At 34.0% G+C, this 18766-nt stretch overlaps 1 protein-coding gene, 1 long non-coding RNA gene and 1 pseudogene across 3 annotated transcripts; 1 reads left to right on the top strand and 2 right to left on the bottom strand.

The window, feature by feature from the left end:
- Positions 1-5: 5 nt before the first annotated feature.
- LOC143616486 (BTB/POZ domain-containing protein At1g67900 pseudogene) lies at positions 6-2268 on the top strand (annotated as a pseudogene). The gene is made up of 2 exons (XR_013150669.1): positions 6-917; positions 1505-2268. The product of XR_013150669.1 is annotated as a BTB/POZ domain-containing protein At1g67900 pseudogene (transcript).
- A 3034-nt stretch (positions 2269-5302) lies between these two features.
- Positions 5303-5994, bottom strand: LOC143616491 (uncharacterized). The gene is made up of 2 exons (XR_013150670.1): positions 5848-5994; positions 5303-5694 (listed from the first exon to the last, which is right to left on the bottom strand). It is a non-coding gene; the product is annotated as an uncharacterized LOC143616491 (long non-coding RNA).
- A 7470-nt stretch (positions 5995-13464) lies between these two features.
- LOC143616489 (RAF-like serine/threonine-protein kinase PRAF) lies at positions 13465-14693 on the bottom strand. The gene is made up of 2 exons (XM_077089307.1): positions 14469-14693; positions 13465-14007 (listed from the first exon to the last, which is right to left on the bottom strand). Exons 1-2 carry the CDS (start codon positions 14632-14634, stop codon positions 13586-13588), a joined length of 588 nt encoding a protein of 195 aa, XP_076945422.1. The 5' UTR covers positions 14635-14693; the 3' UTR covers positions 13465-13585.
- Positions 14694-18766: the final 4073 nt, after the last annotated feature.

The raw sequence follows: 18766 nt of genomic DNA, 5'->3' as shown, positions 1-18766 counted from the left end.
AGTTATGGTCTGAAGATTGGGGCATTACTAGCCGTTGCATCGAAGCTATCGCGTCAAAAGTCCTTTCTAACCCTTTGAAAGTGAGCTTATCGCATAGCTACTCGAGGCGTGGCAGGGACAAAGATGACATTTCGATTAACGGAAATGGAAACGGAAGTAAAATTACGAGTAAAGGATGGTGGGCTGAGGATCTTTCTGAATTAGGCATTGATCTTTATTGGAGAACAATGATAGCCTTGAAATCTGGCGGGAAAGTACCCGCGAATCTTGTTGGTGATGCATTAAGGATCTATGCGTCGAAATGGTTACCAAATATTTCAAGGAATCTTGAAAATGGCGAGACGATGAATTCGAATTCAAGTTCAAAAAGTCGGTTGCTTTTGGAGTCTATTATTAGTTTACTTCCAACCGAACGGGCCTCGGTTTCTTGCAGCTTTTTGTTGAAACTATTAAAAGCAGCCAACATTCTTCGTGCCTCGTCATCGTCAAGATCCGAGTTAGCTAGACGGATCGGGCTGCAGTTAGACGAAGCGACAGTTCCCGATATGTTGATCCCGAGTTCGTGTAATGACATGATTTATGATGTTGAAGTAATATTTACTATTTTGGAGCAGTTTATGCTGCAAAGTCAAAGTCCACCAACGAGCCCGGTACATGTGAAGGGCCGGTTAGAGCGGCATAGGCGGTCAAGGTCTGCGAATAATGGTGATTTCGAGTTGCAAGAAAGTAGGAGGTCTTCTACATCATCTCATAATTCAAAGATTAAAGTGGCTAAACTTATTGATGGATATTTGAAAGAAATTGCTAAAGATGTTAATTTGCCATTGTCAAAGTTTACTGCTTTAGCTGAAACTATTCCTGAATTTGCTAGATTGGATCATGATGATCTTTACAAAGCCATTGACATTTATCTCAAGGTAACATCTTTTTGACTTTTGACTTATGGGGTGTCATCTGTGTCGGGCTGGTGGGTTAACGGATTACGGGTTGACAGATTGAATTTGTTCAACCCAAACACGACCCATATTTTTATTTGTGTCAAAAACATGCATCCTGACTCACATAGTTAAAATCGTAACCATGACACGACCCGTTTAAGTCCAGTCCCAGGAAAAAAATTCACAGGGTCGGAAGAGGGTTAGTGTCAAAATTTTTATAGGGTCAATCGGGATTTTAACATATATATATACCTTTAAAAAAATATTTTCACATAAGTTGGCAGACACCTACAGTTTAGGTGTAGGTCCACCAATGCGTTTAATTCATTTATCTAAATTTGTCAAACGGGTTGGTGGGTGATAGCCAAGTTGTAAACGTGTTAATAAATTTGATGGGCTGTAAAAAATGGGTTAGACGAGTCAAAAACGGTTTATTGGGTCAAGGTGTTTAACTAAACAACTTGGTGGGTCGACCTGTTTAACTAAAGATTAGAGTATACAAAGCATGATTATTTTCTTGTCATGTTTGGAACTTGCCACCCTTAGTGATTCTTGTTATTATGCAGTCACACCCGAACCTCAACAAGACCGAAAGGAAGCGCCTATGTCGAACACTAGACTGCAAGAAGTTATCTATGGAAGTGTGCATGCACGCAGCACAAAACGAGCTTCTCCCATTGCGAGTAGTGGTTCAAGTTCTTTTCTTTGAACAAGCCCGGGCAGCCATGGCGGGTGGCCAGTTGACCGACCTGCCCAGCAACATCAAAGCGTTATTAGCCGCCCAAGATGCTGCATCAAGGCGACCGGGCTCAATAAGCACCAACCGAAGCATGGTCCAACCCGAAGACCAATGGAGTGTTTCGGGCCTTAAATCACCAAGCTCTAATCTTTCCACTTTAAGAATGAAGTTGGCAGAAAACGACGATTTAGATGAAACTTTTCACGATGGGCTCTCGAAAACTAACTCGTCAAAGGTAAAGCAACTTTGTTCGATTCCTACTAGGCCCAAACGAATGTTTAGTAAGTTATGGTCAACCTCAACAAACCGGACCGCAAGTGAGAAAAGCTAAACGACGTTTAAACGAATTTACTCTGGGTAACTCGCTATTTTATTTTATTCATCTTTCTTGGTAAAATGTCTTGTAATCTTTAGAGAATTGAAAATGTGAATTGTGGGTGTAATCTATGATAATAAATAAAAAAGAAGAAAATTTTTCTTGAAATATAAGGTAATTTTCAAGATTGTGACACAAAGCATCAAACTTTAAACTTTAGATGTGAGTCAATGATGAGGGCCAAAGTATTGATTTCCTTAGCACCAGTCTTTTATACAATAGAGAGGCAGGTAAGCGGACAATAAGCTGCATCGCAACCTCTTTTCGAATGACAAATCTTTACTGGAAACGGAGTTACAATTCTTCGACGTTGATATGTTACGGTGTACGACATGCTGAACACTTTTCAGAAACGTAATAGCATCTGGAGAAAGGGACCCAAATGTATTAAAAGCAAAAGGAATGAAAGCAGGTCGATTCTCGACACAGCCTTTCTTGTGCTTAACAATTTTTCTGAATCATGCCTTTAATACAGCCTGTCTGGTAACAAACACGGTTGTGCTGAGTTTGTAGCTCAATTATTGATTTCTAATTTTCTTTTCACATAGTATAAATTCAACTTCTTTGGATGTTGACTTTTTGACCAATTATGGCATCCTATGAAGGTTGTATTATCATAGTTGACTACTTGAGATTTGCTATTGGGTTTGGTTTTTTTCACCCTTGATGGTCAGAATTGCTCTTGTCCAATTAGAGTAAGTTGTAAGAATTTTTGAATGAGTGGTCTTTAAATAAAGTGTTGGTAAGTTTATCTCTTTGTACACTTTACAAATAAGATAATATAAACTAAATTTATCATTTATATTTTGCAAGAAATAAAACATCACACATTTTGGTTTATGTAAGTTTATTGTTATGGTGTATCAATCAACTCACATGGTAAAATTTATAAGAAACAACTTGTTTGTTTATATATGTATAACTGCATGCAGTAAGTAGGTATGCTTAGGATGAGAGGTGCAAACTAGCTGCTCGAGCCTTGTATGGAAAGCTCTTTTAGGCTCTTTAACATACGTGTTTTTAAGTTATGCGTCTTTTGGACTTATGTGTATTTATTTCACATTGCACAACCGAGCTCGAGCTGAGCTTTGGCTTGTTTAATGTACTGCACAAGCTCGAGCCAAGTGTATGCTCGTTTAAGGGTTTTTCTCAAAACATATAAAAATAATAAAAAAAATCGTATATAACTTGATTAATCAAGAATAAAAGAGCCGAGACTTACGAGCCGAGTTCAAACTTTAGAAAAAGTGCTTGAAACGAGCCTGGCTCAAGCTCTAACTCTTGTAAGTCATAAAGAGCCGAGCTCGGGCTTGGCTACACCCCTACTTAGAATCCTATGAAAAGAATAGTACTTTTATTCATCAAATTTGTATCTTTGATTTATAATTGTGTTTATACACACATAAAAACAATTGAATGAGAACTACTTGAACCATAAGACCTGTGAGTTCATTAAATTACATATTAATTTATATATGTCTATTTATTTGTGAATATTGGTGTAGGGCCAAATGTGATCAAATTGCCTTTAAATTCGTATATGACATTATCTGAACATAACACTTTAAGATCATCTAGAGTGTGTGGGCCATTAAATGTATCAAGTCATATATTAGTTAACTTTCACGTATATTCAGGGCCAACTCATAGATTTAAGAGGTCATGTTAACTGATACAAACGGGCCTTTAAAATAGAAACTTATATATAAATCGACTTTTCTCTCTCACTTTCAACAATGTGTGGTCGTCTGATTGAGTGAGTCTATTGATGATCGTCCCATCGCCCACGTCCCTTTGGTTCTTCAACTAATCAATTCTAGACATCCGGTTGTGAAGACTTTTTTGTAAATTAGGTTTAGTTTTTAAGTAATTTAAATGGTAATTAGATTTTATATGGTTTTTAGGTTCTAAGTTTTTATATATGCTATATGCAAAACGAGGGGATAATTTTTTGGGCCGCCTGCGATACTACGATCATCAAGCCAGCACACCCTTAAAGCCGGCCTTGTTGTTGAAGATATATGCTGCACGGTTGATTACAATAATGCGTTTAAACTTCTTATGATATTACATCTGACTCAACTATATTGATGTGCCTAAGTATTACAACGATACGTCTAATTCGTTATTTTTTTTAGTTTAACTATTCTTTGGACTTGTATGTATTAATGAATGTTAAGGGAAGGCCCAAGCCCTAATAATGCAATATGCATATTAAGGTAAGGCCCGAGACCCAAAATAGATGGAACATGTTACACAAGCCATAGCCCATACGTCTTATAGATGTGAAGAAGGATGAATACTACAAAACTATATATTATTTATTGTTCTACTTCATTTTCTAAAGAAACTGAAAGCATTATCCTTCGACTATTTTGTTTAAGCTCAGAATTTTATTTACAGCCGTGATCAATGTTAATCGTTTGTTTTCAGGACCATCACCGAGAACCCTTATAGATTCCAGGCACGGGAGAGTAATGAAGAACTGGGCCCTAAAACGTCTATTCATGAAGTTGAACCCAAAACATTATTACGCCAACACTATTTTCATTGCACCAAAGAACCGTGACATTTTCCCTCAAAGATATATACTTCCCCTGTCCCATTATAAGTGTCTTATTTTGACTTTTCAAGTCTTTCTTTTGCAACTTTGACCGTAAATTTTTTTGTTCGTGTCATATAATACTTGATGAAAATTATATCAATGTAAAATACATTTAAAGCCCAATCCATTCATATATTTTACATCAAGTATTATATAACACAAACAAAAATATTACCGGTCAAAGTTAAATAAGAAAGACTTGAAAAATCAAAGTAGGACACTTATAATGGGACGGAGGGAGTATTTCTTTTAACACAATCCCCCCCCCCCCCCCCGGGTCGGCCCCGGTTGTTTTCAAGGTTGTCATGCTTATATTCATATGGTTATTTTAAATCTTTCAATTATTTTCATATTTTAGCTCAAAATCCAATCGAGTTTCATCAGGTTTTTCAATCTCGAGATCAACTCTTTAAAAAACTCAATTGAGTTCCTAAAAGATTTATTAAACACAATTTCTTATTAAGCTTGAGGAAGGCTAGTCAACCCATATAAGCTTTAACCCTTGATGAGGAAGTCTCTAAAAGACTAATACACAAATTAATAACTAACAATATGTGGATTCAAATAGTTAACTAACACATTTGACCATTTTTTTAACATAAGAAATTAGTTTCGAGCAGTGGAACTAAGTACTAACACGATAATATATCACATATCACATATATAATCATATTAAATGAAAAACATGTCATGGTTCTTTCCCCATTTACAATTACTTAAATTTTGGAACCAAAAAAAAAGACAAGTATCATGGCACCATGACGATTTTCGTGGTGTCGTTAAACGTTATTTCCATTATGATCATCAGTCTTAGAATCCGAATTAATACTCTTAGTACGTTGAATGCCGCTAGGGGTACGATGGAGCCTGCATCGAAACGAGCCTGCATGGGTGGTTGGAGAACATAAACAGTTGTTTTTCGACACACTACCTTGTCTTGCTAGACCTCCACCTCCCGATGGCGGTGATGTCACGTGAACTTGTTCCACCTCCACCTTTAACTCCTCGTTTGCCGCCATCAAAGCCGGTAGAAAACCTAACATGGGTCATGTAAATATGTTACAATTTTATTTCAGAACTAATAATATGTTTGAAAGTAAAAAAGATGCTAGAATAACTATAAGATGTTGATACCATAGTTAAGATGAGAATTAATAATATTACTTGAATGAATATGAGATGTTGTTACCTTAGTTAAGATGAATGGTTATGAAATGTATCCAAATGCTTTAAAGAAAATGAAGATGTGAAGATGAGGGAGAGCAAAAGTGACACCTATATATTGCATAATGTGTCATATGCCCTATGCATTCCAAAAAGAAAAACTATAGATAATGTTTTTAATATTTTAAGTATTTATTTATATTTTCCAATTCATAATTATTTTAAACTCATGACAAGAAATTAATTGACCAACAAAGTTTTGTTTTATATGTAGATCTTTAATCAATAACTATAATTTTGTTATTTATAAAACTTTACAAAAGTTTTTCACATATGGTTTTTATGTAACGTTTTTAAACATTTACTAAACGATTAACTCACGTTTATTTAGTACGGTCTGGCGTGTCGTTATTAAAACAGCTTATTTGATTATTATGGTGATTTTAACTATTAAGAGTGTTTATTCAAACTATATATACCTTAAAATTTATGAAAAAAAAGTAAGTATAAGTACAAATTCAATTATCAAGATTTTTATTTCTTTTAATGGTTAAGTTATATATTTCTAAAACTACGGGCGCATTTTAAAATTATTATTTTAATTGTTATACACAATAATTATAATTGTATAAAATCAATAATTATTTGTTTAAACCACGCGTCCAAAAGTTGTGGGGGAAAAATAATTAAGATGGCAAGATATGCCACTTGCACAAATCACTTTACATATAATGCTTCAACTACTCAAGATAGAGACAATTAATATAAAAACTAAACCTCATTTTCAAATTAAATGTTTTTACTGAATTATAATGTTTAAATATAACATATAACTATATAAGGTATTTTTTGATGTTTTTTTTTTAAAATATATAGTACGATTTAGACACAAGTAAATAGTTTATAGTTGGTTTTCATAGAGATGATTTTATTAAGTACTACTTAAGATTTACACGAAAGATCTATGTGATATCTAGTATGATATTAAGACTTCATGGTTATATAATGCTGATGATGTGAACTACATGTGTACATGTTTTTTTTTTCGTTTTTTAGATTTAGATTATGTGGGATATAATCATATAAATCAAACAAAATATACAAACACACATATATATAAGAAAAATCTAGGAAGCAATGTATAAACTTATTCGAAACCCCAACATATTAATTTGAAATGTTGGTTTTAGGATAATTTTATAGTTTTAAAAAAAACTTATAAATAAATAAATAATATTTTTTTTTAATTCATCTATTTGGATAGAACCCATAATTTTGAATATCCAAGACTCCGGATATCCAAATGTGAACACTTGTCGATGTAAATTATTGTTATGTCTTTGTGTTTTATCATTTATATATATTTATAATTATAAGAACTATGTTATTATAATAATATTAGTTCTTACCAAATATTGTTGGCTCAATTTAAGATATACTTAAGAAAAAACTTAGGATATTATCTGATAAAGAGAAAGATATGGCCACCAACAAACCAAAAGAAGATTGGATTGAACTTTAAAGTTTAAAATGACAAGAATCATGGGAGTGAACATGCCAAAACCATAAAGCCAGCAATTTGAGGGTGCAAAATATTATATTAAATTAAAAACTAAAATTATATTAATAAATAAAAATATGGCAGACATTCTTGTGGATGTCAATTTCAGAGGTTTATCCCATCTTTAGTTTGATTGAAAGGTGCATTAATTGAATGATTGTAATATAGTTAGACCAAACCTTCATCTGGTCCCAACCACTGCTCCATCACCTAATATTAATTATTGTTATTGTTAATTATTTACTATAATTATCTTTACCTAATTTCTCTACTTTTATTCTTAGGTGCAACTTTCTCTATCATGTTTCAAGATGATTAAATATAGTGTTATTATGTTTTAATATATGAAATAAATGTATAGTTTAAGATTGATGATTATAACCGATAGCGCATTTAATATATTATGTATGGTCGGCTATATTTTTTAATCCTCGTGAACACTTTTCAGGAGATCACCCGTATTTGATTATCCGTTTAACAATGAAGTCAACCAAAGTAGGCAAACATGATAATGATATTTGGGTCGGACATTTGTTATAAACCAAAAATATCTTCTTGTCTAGTGAAATTAAGAATTTTAAGTATTAAAAAGGTCAGATTTTCTGATTACTACCATAAAACTTATAAACAAGTATTTAATATTATTTTTAATGGTATTTTTTAACAATGAATAAATAATAAGGGTGAAACGTTACCAAAGAAATTGATATAAAGAAAAAGGTATTATAATAAAATCTAAAACGTACTTGATTTGGGCTTATTAGTATGTATTAACATTACAATTGAGCTTATACTTTATACCCAATCAAATTGAATTGGGCTCATATAAGCGATAATTATAATTCACTTGGGCCAATACCCAATTAGATATTTAGATGTATGAATGTAGAAAATTGTTTTCATTTACGGTTTTGATTGTTTTTGTTATTATTTTTGATTTTTTTTCCAGTCGATGTTATGGTCTCATTTATGGTTTCGATTTTGAATGTTTCTTGATTATGGCTTCAACTTTTTACTGTTTCTATTTTCTATAGGTAAATAGAAGCTTTCGCCGATCCTTTGACCATGGCCCGATGCTGGATCTAGCAAGAGCGGCAGTCGGGGTGCATGAGAATAGGAGAAGATGACTGTGAGAGTGAAATATAATCAAATGAGGTTGTTTGAATTGAATATAGTTATAGTTTTTTTTTCCTATTTTTAGTGTCAACTATAATAGTAAAATTGGTTATTTTAAAAATTAATAACAATTTTAATGAGTCAGAGGTTTTATTACTATAGGTCTTTGAACGAAAGGCTTCATCTAGAACTAGCAATGGGCTAGGTCACCATCGCTGTCTGCGATCGCGGGTGGGTGTACCCGAGTGGTTGGGCTTTGCTGGTCGTTAAAAAAAGTTACATTTATATACATACTAATGTCTATTGTAAGATTTAGGTGGTAACCTAGAATTAGTTTATTTATAAATTTATAATTGAATTGATTGATTCTATTAAACACCATAGTGTTGGCTTAGTTCAACATTAATTATTAGATATTAATCGGATTAACAACTTGTTATTGTTTACATTTCACATGTTGCCTTATTGTGTGTGTGTTTTTTTTATCACTTTATGTACTCTAATCTAATGATGTGGATCATGTTATCTGCCTAATCATTATTCAAACATGACATCACTCTTTTTAAGACAAAATCCTATCCTATAATCCGCACTATGGCTTGGAATGTCGTATACAACATTTGTTAAGTTTGGCTTAAAGTATCTATTTGATGAAGATATGTTTACACATTAAAAAACAAAAGTATCATGTCATGTATTCTCCTTCATAATAAAATTGTTTATACTACATTTAAACTTGGGTTCCTATAATCCAAATCCAATCATCAATAACTCATTTCTCCATAATATTTTAAGGACTTTCCCATTCAATATTTTTTTTGAAAACTAACCAATAAAATATCGGCTACTGAGGCAAGCGTCACCCGAAGGTCCACTACAATAAAACCCGGTCCACTATGATAAAGCTCGGTTAGACACGCATTCAAACTTTAGTCCTTATAGTCTCCAACCCAAATTTTCACTTCCCCTCTGATACTAGTTGAGCTGAAGCTCACTGGCCTTTCCTTTGCTCAATAAATTAACCGATTTTCATACCAACCAATATTATTAATCAAAAATCACAATTTTTGAAGTTTTCTAGGTGATGCCTTCCCATAATGTCACTTATCGTGCTAATACTTTTGCTTAAGCGCGATTTCGTTTCCCAAAACATGCTAATGCTAATAGGATGGATAAGACATTACATGTGAAATCAACATATGATATGTTTCTACGAACTCAAAATCTTAATAAGCTTTCGAAAGTGGGTGTTATGAAATTCTTCTAAAATTCTCTGTTCCTCAGGAACTCAATATCTTAACAAGCTTCCAAACGTGGGTATTATGAGATTCTTCTATAATTTTACTAGTTTGAGCCCCGTGTATTACACGGATAATTGATGAAAATCTTTAACCATTAAGCGATATATAGTTATTAACGAAATGATAATATATTTTACAACTTACATTAAAATTACAGAAAATACATAACTAAGATTACACAAATATGTTACAAATAAATAAAATTTTCCTTGTACACTACATTTTTTACTGTATTGGTTGGTATACATTGTTTATCACGAATCAAAATCTTTAGTCTATGTCTGCTTGTAACTCTTGATAAGGTAACATATAGGTATGCTTATAACTCTTGATATAGCCACATATAGTTATCCGTGTGACAATAAGATTCTTCAAGCACATATCAACCTTAGACATATGACAATATATCCATAAAACTAACAAAAAAAATATTCATACACATAAAATATCATACCTTTTAATCAATTAATATAATGTCATTTGAGATCACCTGCTTATGTTTGTCCCAAAAACATATCCAAAAAACCAGATTACTTGAACTTTGATGATATAGTCATCCTAATAATCTTTAGAGTTTAAAATGGATTGATTATAAATTTGGTGTCATTAATATTCTGTGTATGACAAATTTTTACTTGATTTTATATTTTACAATTAACAATTGTATAATCAAGCAACATATAAAACTGGAAATTAGAATATAACAAAATGATTTTTTTCATTTCATATTAATGAAAAATGACAAAGATATACTAACCTTAAAGCCATATTCAACTAAAAGTGATTATTCTGAGTTAGCAGAATATTAAAAGATTTAAAGTATAATAAAGTGAAGGTAGTGATTCTTATTTATAATACTTGAAAGTATTGGATAAGGAGTGTTTAAATTTTGAATACTAATCTCGTGTTATTAATTAATATTATGGGAGTTGTTAGAATATTTAATTAATCGATATACATATATATATATATTAACAACTTATATATTAAGAAAAAACAAAGATTTCGGATTTGTTGGAAGCATGGTAAATGACTTTTAACCGGATTAACAATTTTTTTTAAATAAATGTGAAAATATATGTTTATGAAGCATTTTGGTCTGAGTTATAGAAGAAAATATTGAAAATAAAATACTTTATACTATACAAAAAAAAGTCATATAAATAAATGACATATACTTCATATAGTAAACGGTATACATATAGATTATAGATTATAATTATAATATTCAACTTCAATAATTTAATGCTAAACACCAAGATATATAATAGGTATTCTTCATATTTGCAATATTTATACAAAACGTTTGGAGAAAATTAATTTTAAAATTTTATTCTAACAAACATGCAACTTTAATTTTAACATTTCTTTATTTTCTTATTCACCATTACAGTTAATGAATGAATCGATTAGGATTACATATAATAAAAACAAACTTAAATTTATATATTGAAATGATTTAAAAGATAATGACCAAATATTGAAATAAGTGAAACAAATGTAAGGAGAACTATGAGATTGACAAGTGACAAAAGTATGTAGTCTTTTATTAGAATAAATAGATTATGTTCCTTAGGAACTCAATATCTTAATAAGCTTCCATTATGATATTTTTCTAAAACTTTATTTGTTCCTTATAAACTTAATATCTTAATAAGCTTCTAAACGCGTGTATTACGAGATTCTTCTAAAACTTTTTTGTAAGTTAGCAAACCGACCAGCTACGAGTCGGTACAACGACTTGTCATCACCCAGCTAGCAATCATTTTATCCTTTAGCATCTAGCTAAGATGAAAAATATTATCTAGAGACTTGTAGTCCCATTTCTTTGGTCTTGCCACGAGTTCCTACTACCACCACTTAATCCAAAAGTTCAAAATGCAAAACCCACCATACAATACTTGGCAATTGGAATCAATAGTCAATCCAATTAAAATTGACCCACCAAAATATCATCTACTTGCATTCAATACCTACCCCAACGATCCATGTATTGCAATTGACTCCATCACAAATAGATAATAAACCTTTTATGTATCTCATATTTGGTAAAATCCCCAAATTGTCCATATAACCTTTTGATTTTCCAAAAATGTCCACCCAAATACGAGCTAACTCGACTTTGTTATGTACGCGGATGCCGGTGTAATCACAAGCCATCACGTGTACCAATGTGAGTGGATCCACTTGTGTTTGCGTTGTTCAAACGGTATAACATTGTCTTCTGATTGTATTCTACCATCTTCCGGCGGTACAAAGGTATAACACTATCCTCCAATGATGTTACTAAAATATGGACACATGGTGGTCTATAAGTGGTTTAGAACTCCGTCGTCCAATGGTATTATACCGTCAGATCTACTCGGATTTGGGTAGAGTCAAACGCGTATATTGACGGAAACAAAAAGAAAAGTAAAATGGACATTTTCATATTTTTCCCTCAACAAATATACCCAATGTTTTCACAACTGGACCACTGTTGGAGCCGGTCATTTTATCGGTCTATTTGTAGGACCTGGTTTCAAAAATCAAAAGATTTCAGAAATAAATTAAAAATAAAAAAAATAGTAAAAACTTATTTAAGAGAAGAAGAAAAAGGGTAAGATAAAGGTTATAAAAGGTACAAGAAAAAACATGTCTTTTGTAGTTTTTTATAACCAACATATTTTTCTATTATATATAACTATATACAAAACTATTATATAGCTCAAAATAAAAATTTATAATAAAATGCTCATCATATATAATCATTTATATATGTATATGTACCGTCTCGGTATCAAAAATATCGATACTAAATTTCTAGAAAACGGTATCAATTCCGTATTAATTTTATCAGCACGATATCAGTACCATACTGAATTATATATCAACACATATACCATCATCTATATCTGGTATATGTACCGTGCGGTACCATAAATATCGATACCAATTTATGAAAAACCAGTATCAATTCCGTATCGAATTTATCAACACAATATCGATACCGTACTCATCCCGGCCTAATTGTATGTATCCTCTCCATTGAAATGTCGTCAACCTGCAATGAAGATTAAATTAATAATAATAATAATAATAATAATAATAAAACTGAAAAAAAACAAGGAGATGATGACAGGAAGAAAACAAACCATATACGAACAATGACAATGAGATCAGACCACCGCCAGTAAGCAGCAATAGGATCACACAAACATGGATAATTATTAACACAACTCACCATACAGATGTTGAAGTGACACGGTCTGAAAGAGATACGTCATATCAAAAGACAGATCCTCTCTTCGCTGACCGTGTCAGGGTTTGTCTGGTGAGTTGGACGTTCTCTTATGCCCCGTCATTTCAAATAACAGTTAAAAACTTAAAATGGACGAACCGTTATATAACACTTGGATCTTAAATAATGCAAGTTCAGGTAAGATGCTCGACGGGATGCGACTTGTGCAATCTAACATAGGAAATCATCTAACTCACCCGAAAACTAATGACACGATTCGCAAATATGTTAGGATCCGATATTTTAATTAAACGACGGATCACCTAGAAACCAGATCTAAACATCCATTGAATCATTGCCACTCAAAAGTATTATAAAAATGGTAAAAAAGAAAAAACACTTATCCGAATATTAAGAACTATATACATTTCAGTCATACATCACAAATTTTTTTTTTTTTTTGTATTTTTCTTCATGTATTATTACCGTTTGAATTAAGCTAACTTAGCCTCTATAATATGTGTGTTGATAATATGTTGTTTATATAATTCAAGTCTCTCAACTGTTATTGCCATTGGCTCCCATTCGGAACAACGCAACATCTATTTATGTTCGTATTCCTATACGCGTGATACGGAACCTTTCGGACCGATTTGTTGTAACAAAACAAAGGCGGTTTCGAGTTAGTTACGGTGACAGGATATCTTGGTGACGGGTCGGGTGTACCGGTTGAGGAACTGGATCCACAACCGGACCCAGAAGCGGTCGAATGAGTCGGAGATGGAGAGCATTTCTTCGGAACCGATAGAAATGCTCGGATTTTAAGCGGTGAGGGTTGCAAACAAGCGGTTCGATCGTATTCCTCAACGAGATTCGTGAGATCTTCATCGGATGTTATGGAAACGAGCGCGTCTAGATCTTCGGTCGGTAATTGACACCGCAAACTCACTGTCTTCCCGCATAATTCGCCGAGTTTCACCACCAATTCTGTAAATCATAAGCAAATACGTAAATACACGATTGTGCATAAACTCGTCATGTTTTAACTAGTGGTGCAAACGAGCTAAGGTGCTTGCAAACGAGGCTGAGCCTCAAATAAAGCTTGTTTAGTATTAAGCCCGAACTCGAGCCTTGAATAAGAATCTCGTTTATTATGCTGGTCAAGCATTGTGTATTTTTAAATTTTAACTGTTTTGGAGTTTTATGTATTAATTTTACACTGGTGAACTCAAGCCAAGCTTAAGTTAAGATATTTTAAAATATATTAAAATAATTAAAACCATTTTAAACTCATTAAAGGTTTTTGTAAAAATATATTAAAATAGTTGAAAATGTTTAGAGTTTATTAATAAATAATGAAATACAACTCACTAGTCTAGCTCATGTTAGGCTAGGCTCGGTTCATTTGCACTCCTAGTTTTAACAGAACTAACGAATCAAACGCTTACCGGAAAATGAGATGGAGCGAGGAACCGCAAGGACGCGTGTCTGGCCGCCATGGTACCGCAGCTTTCCATCGGGATACCGAGGGAGGATCCGGCCACCATAACTACACAAGAGTTTGATTGTAGAATTGGTGGGAGGTTTGGGAGCATTGAGAGTAGGTCCCACCATTTAAAATATTATTATTATTATTATTATTATTATTATTATTATTATTATTATTAAGGTTTTGAAGGGTGTTTGCTTCTTCAAGCCTAAGCTTGGGACAATTAGCAATGTATTTATAGAGTTGTGTGATGAGACGTATTGTATGGGTGGAGAGTGTGGGCCTGGCTAGGTCAGTTTGGCTTCACACAATTGTGGGCCCCACTAGAGATAATAAAAGTAGTTAAAAGTTGAAAACGGTTAGCTTTTATTCTATTGGGTTTGGGGTCAACAACTAAAAGCTAACTTCTTCTCACTTTAGAGAACTAATTACAGCTTTGTTTTTAGCTATAAACCGGTTAATCGAACCAGGTTGAATTCGATTATATAGAAACTGGTTTGAAATCAATTGAAACAATAAGTTTGAAACCGGTTTGTATATTTCACTAATGAAACTGGTTTTAAATCAGTCAACAACTAAAAGCTAACTTCTTTTCACTTTAGAGAACTAATTATAGCTTTGTTTTTAGCTATAAACCGGTTAATCGAACCAGGTTGAATTCGATTATATAGAAACTGGTTTGAAATCAATTGAAACAATAGGTTTGAAACCGGTTTGTATATTTCACTACTGAAACTGGTTTTAAATCAGTTAACCAAACCGGACAAAAAGCGATTGAAACCAAGTGAAATTGATCGTAAACTAGTCAAGAAACCGTTTTAACTCAAACTAAAACCAATTATAAACCGAATTTGACTTTTGTTGACCAAACTGAACCGGTTTAAGGTTTAAAATCGGTTTGTGCACCTCTAATATATATTAACTTATAAACTACAAAAGTAATACATTAAAACCTATGAAATTGAGTAATATTATATGCATAATTTGTGATTTGTGTATATTGATCTCTCTCAAACTATGTCCATACATGCTTAGGGTCACAATCAATAAAATACTAGCAATTGAGTGATTAGAAAAAGCCACGTCTGAAATGTATCTTTAGTTAAAAGATGCTATGTATATTTTAAGAGAGATTGTTCAAAGTTAATACTTAGTCTATATATACTTGAAAATTATTCCAACCATTGAAATTTTAATGGGACTTCCAAAAATTATGACCAATTCATATTACATGAGGTGATGTTGATAATTTAAGTGAACATGGGTCTTCAGTTAACTTTTAAACCACTTATTAATAATATATATATATATATATATTTATATATATATTATGGATTTGTATTCTATTTAGACTAAATTTTCACAGTCAACTCAGATATGTTTAAAATTGAGCTATCATGAATGCTATACTAATATGAAAGATGATGAGTGTAAAAATGAAAATTTTGAAGAAAAGTTAATAGTTAACCCACATAGGTAGGTGAATTTACTTTATGGGAGTTCGCATACGACAAAACATAATCTCGCTCGTGTGGGGTTAACTTATAACACCTACACGAGTAACACGAGTGAATGCAAATCTTTCAAACTGCTTGGAATTATCTATCTTGTGTATCCGTGATTCGTAAACACGAATTTGTATCCAATCATATCATATATATGTAGGCTAGACAAAAGGAAAGTTATTTAGGATTTCTTCTTGGAATAACTAAACATATAATCTAGACTAAAATCAAATAACCTTTGATCTAATAATAGTTTGTTTGTTTTTTTAAAAAGATGAGTGTTCAAATATCGTTCGTAACAAAACAATAAAAATTAAAAAAAATGTCAAAGATAATTTAAACAAAAGACTTATAAAGAGATTGAGGAGTTGCTATTTTAGGAGAAAAAGAGAAACATATGGTCTATGTTAAGTTTTTCAGAATTTAAGATATGTGGCCCCAACACGAGGATGACGTTATCCTTGGATAACACCCAACTTCCCAAATTTCTTGTGGTCCAGTCTTTTTGTTTTTTTAATTATTTTATACTCAACATAAAATAATAATAAAATAATTTGGGTTTGTTAACTTTTATGTTATTTCGGATGGAATTTTGCTTAATAGGATCATGAAGAAGCGTGGATCGACTCACTGGTAGACGATCTACTTTCCTCGGGTACGATTATACTATTTCACCGATGGTTTCCTTGGATCTGGGTTCTTCCACCTACAAAATGAACAGCACCGTCAACTTACCCCTCAGAAAGGGACAGAGGGGTCCTCTTTGGGGTAACCCTCCGGTGTGAGAATAAGTATTTGTGGGAGAAGATAATAATGTCAGAGTAAGGAAATCTGGAGAGTATTGCTTAATAGCTGAATACTCTGTATGATTGTGTTATCTGATGTGTTACTGGCTGTAACTGTCTGTGAGTGAATGTAATTGAATATGATTGAATGTGAATATGAATGTGAATCAATGAATGTCTCTCCTTGTGGAGTTGATGCTGTATTTATAGTGCTAGGGTTTTCACTGATTGGGCTCAGCCTTGTTGGCCTCCTCCAATTGCTCTGCGCCACGTGTCCTCTGGGACACCTGGTGCTTTCTCATTGGTTGTAATCACGTGGTAGCACATGTGTCATGCTGAGTTGTCCACCTTTCATTTGGCAGCTGTCAACATCAGCATATTCTTATTCCTTAAAAAGATACCTTCTGGAAGGTTGTCTGACGTGCACAATCAAGGTTGCCCTAATCCTGATTTGGATAAGGACGAGGTTGATTATGTGCATGTGTGATATGCGCCAATCCTGAGGATGCGCGAGGTCTTCTCTTCATTCTCACGCGCAGATGTTTCATGCGCAGATGTGATATGCACGAGCATGTGATATGCGCCGCGCGCTGACGCGCCACGCGCATATGTGATATGCGTGAGCATATGTGATGCGCGAGCATATGTGTGCCTGGGCATATGATGCCTGAGCATGTGTGGTGCCTGGGCATATGATGCCTGAACATGTGTGGTGCCTGGGCATATGATGCCTGAGCATGTGATGCATGAGCATATGTGATATGCGCCATGCGCATAGGTTTTGGCTTTGTGACTTCGTAATGCCTTGATTTCAAGCCTCTTGTCTATATCTTGTGGGTTGACCCGCCTTGCTCGGTGTTGAGGCGGGTACATACCTCTTCAAGCCCCCCCAGTCTAATGTGTGTCTTGTCTCGCGCGAGCGAGGCAAGATAGATATTAGACTTAACAGTCTGTTGTTTTAGTAGGGGTTTGTCTTTTTCTTCTTATTATTCACCGTTGCGCGAAATTCTATCCTCTTGGTTGCAAACGAATCGTCCCTGGACGTGGTTGGTTGTTGCTGACGTGGGCCAGTGATGGAGACGTGTCAGGCCTTTCGTGTGCTCGAGGTGCTACAGTTGCCTTTCGTGTCCCCTCACATGCTGTCAGGGACACGTGTCGCGCTCGCGTTGGTCCGTTCCTGCGAGTGGTGGCGCGTGAACTCTGGCAGCAGCCGTATAGTTTCCTTTCATGTCCCCTCACACAGTGTCAGGGACACGTGTCGCGCTCGCATTGGCTTAAACCTGCAAGTGGGGGCGCGTGAAGTCCGTTCAGCACCAAAATTTCTCTCTCCTGGGCCTATAAAAGCCAGCCCTTAGAGTTTTTTTTTTTTATCCTTCATCTTCTTGTTTATTCTTCTGAGCTTTTCTTTCTTGCATTCTATTACTTTTCTTCTGCTTCCAGATTTCTGTTGTTCAGAAGCATCGTTTGTTCTTTGTCACCGTTGTATGTCTGATAGCTCAGACAACACAATCTCCCCCATACATTGCCGTAGAAAATCGTTAGTAATGTCTACATTGAAGAAGACCGGCAAGGGGAAGAAGGCTGCTGAGGTCTCATCGGAGGAGGTAGGGAGGGCCAAGGCGGTGAAGAGGTGGAATGAAATCCCCTGCAAATTGAGGCAGGCTGATCTTGACAGCCTTATTGCCTCTCAGGGTTTTCCTCCCCTGTTTGGCTGCATGTTGCCTGTGGCCGGGCAAACGGCGGCGGACCCGCCTGCCGGCTATATATCCTTGTATAGCCATTTTTTCACCCACTGCAACCTTCGTCTCCCGATGACAAGGTTTGTGGGTGCACTGCTTCAGTTTTATGGGATTCATATATCCCAAGTCCATCCGTTTGGACTTGTGCGCATGACTCACTTTGAGTTCATGTGCAAATCCCAGCGCGAGGAGCCCACCCCTCGGCGCTTTCAGTTTTTTTACAAGCCC

This window comes from Bidens hawaiensis, unplaced genomic scaffold (genome assembly GCF_021521415.1).
Source record: "Bidens hawaiensis isolate Kalapana, Puna unplaced genomic scaffold, B.hawaiensis_p1.1 tig00047580_1, whole genome shotgun sequence".
In the NCBI taxonomy this organism is placed as follows: Eukaryota; Viridiplantae; Streptophyta; class Magnoliopsida; order Asterales; family Asteraceae; genus Bidens; species Bidens hawaiensis.
Note: the sequence above shows the minus strand (reverse complement) of the source record. Positions and strands in the feature narration are given on the sequence as shown.

Coding starts and splice junctions, on each gene's coding strand:
- LOC143616489 (XM_077089307.1), bottom strand. CDS start 14,634: ATGGTGGGACCTACTCTCAATGCTCCCAAACCTCCCACCAATTCTACA. Junction 14,008..14,468: donor TCGCTCCATCTCATTTTCCG/GTAAGCGTTTGA, acceptor TATGATTTACAG/AATTGGTGGTGAAACTCGGC.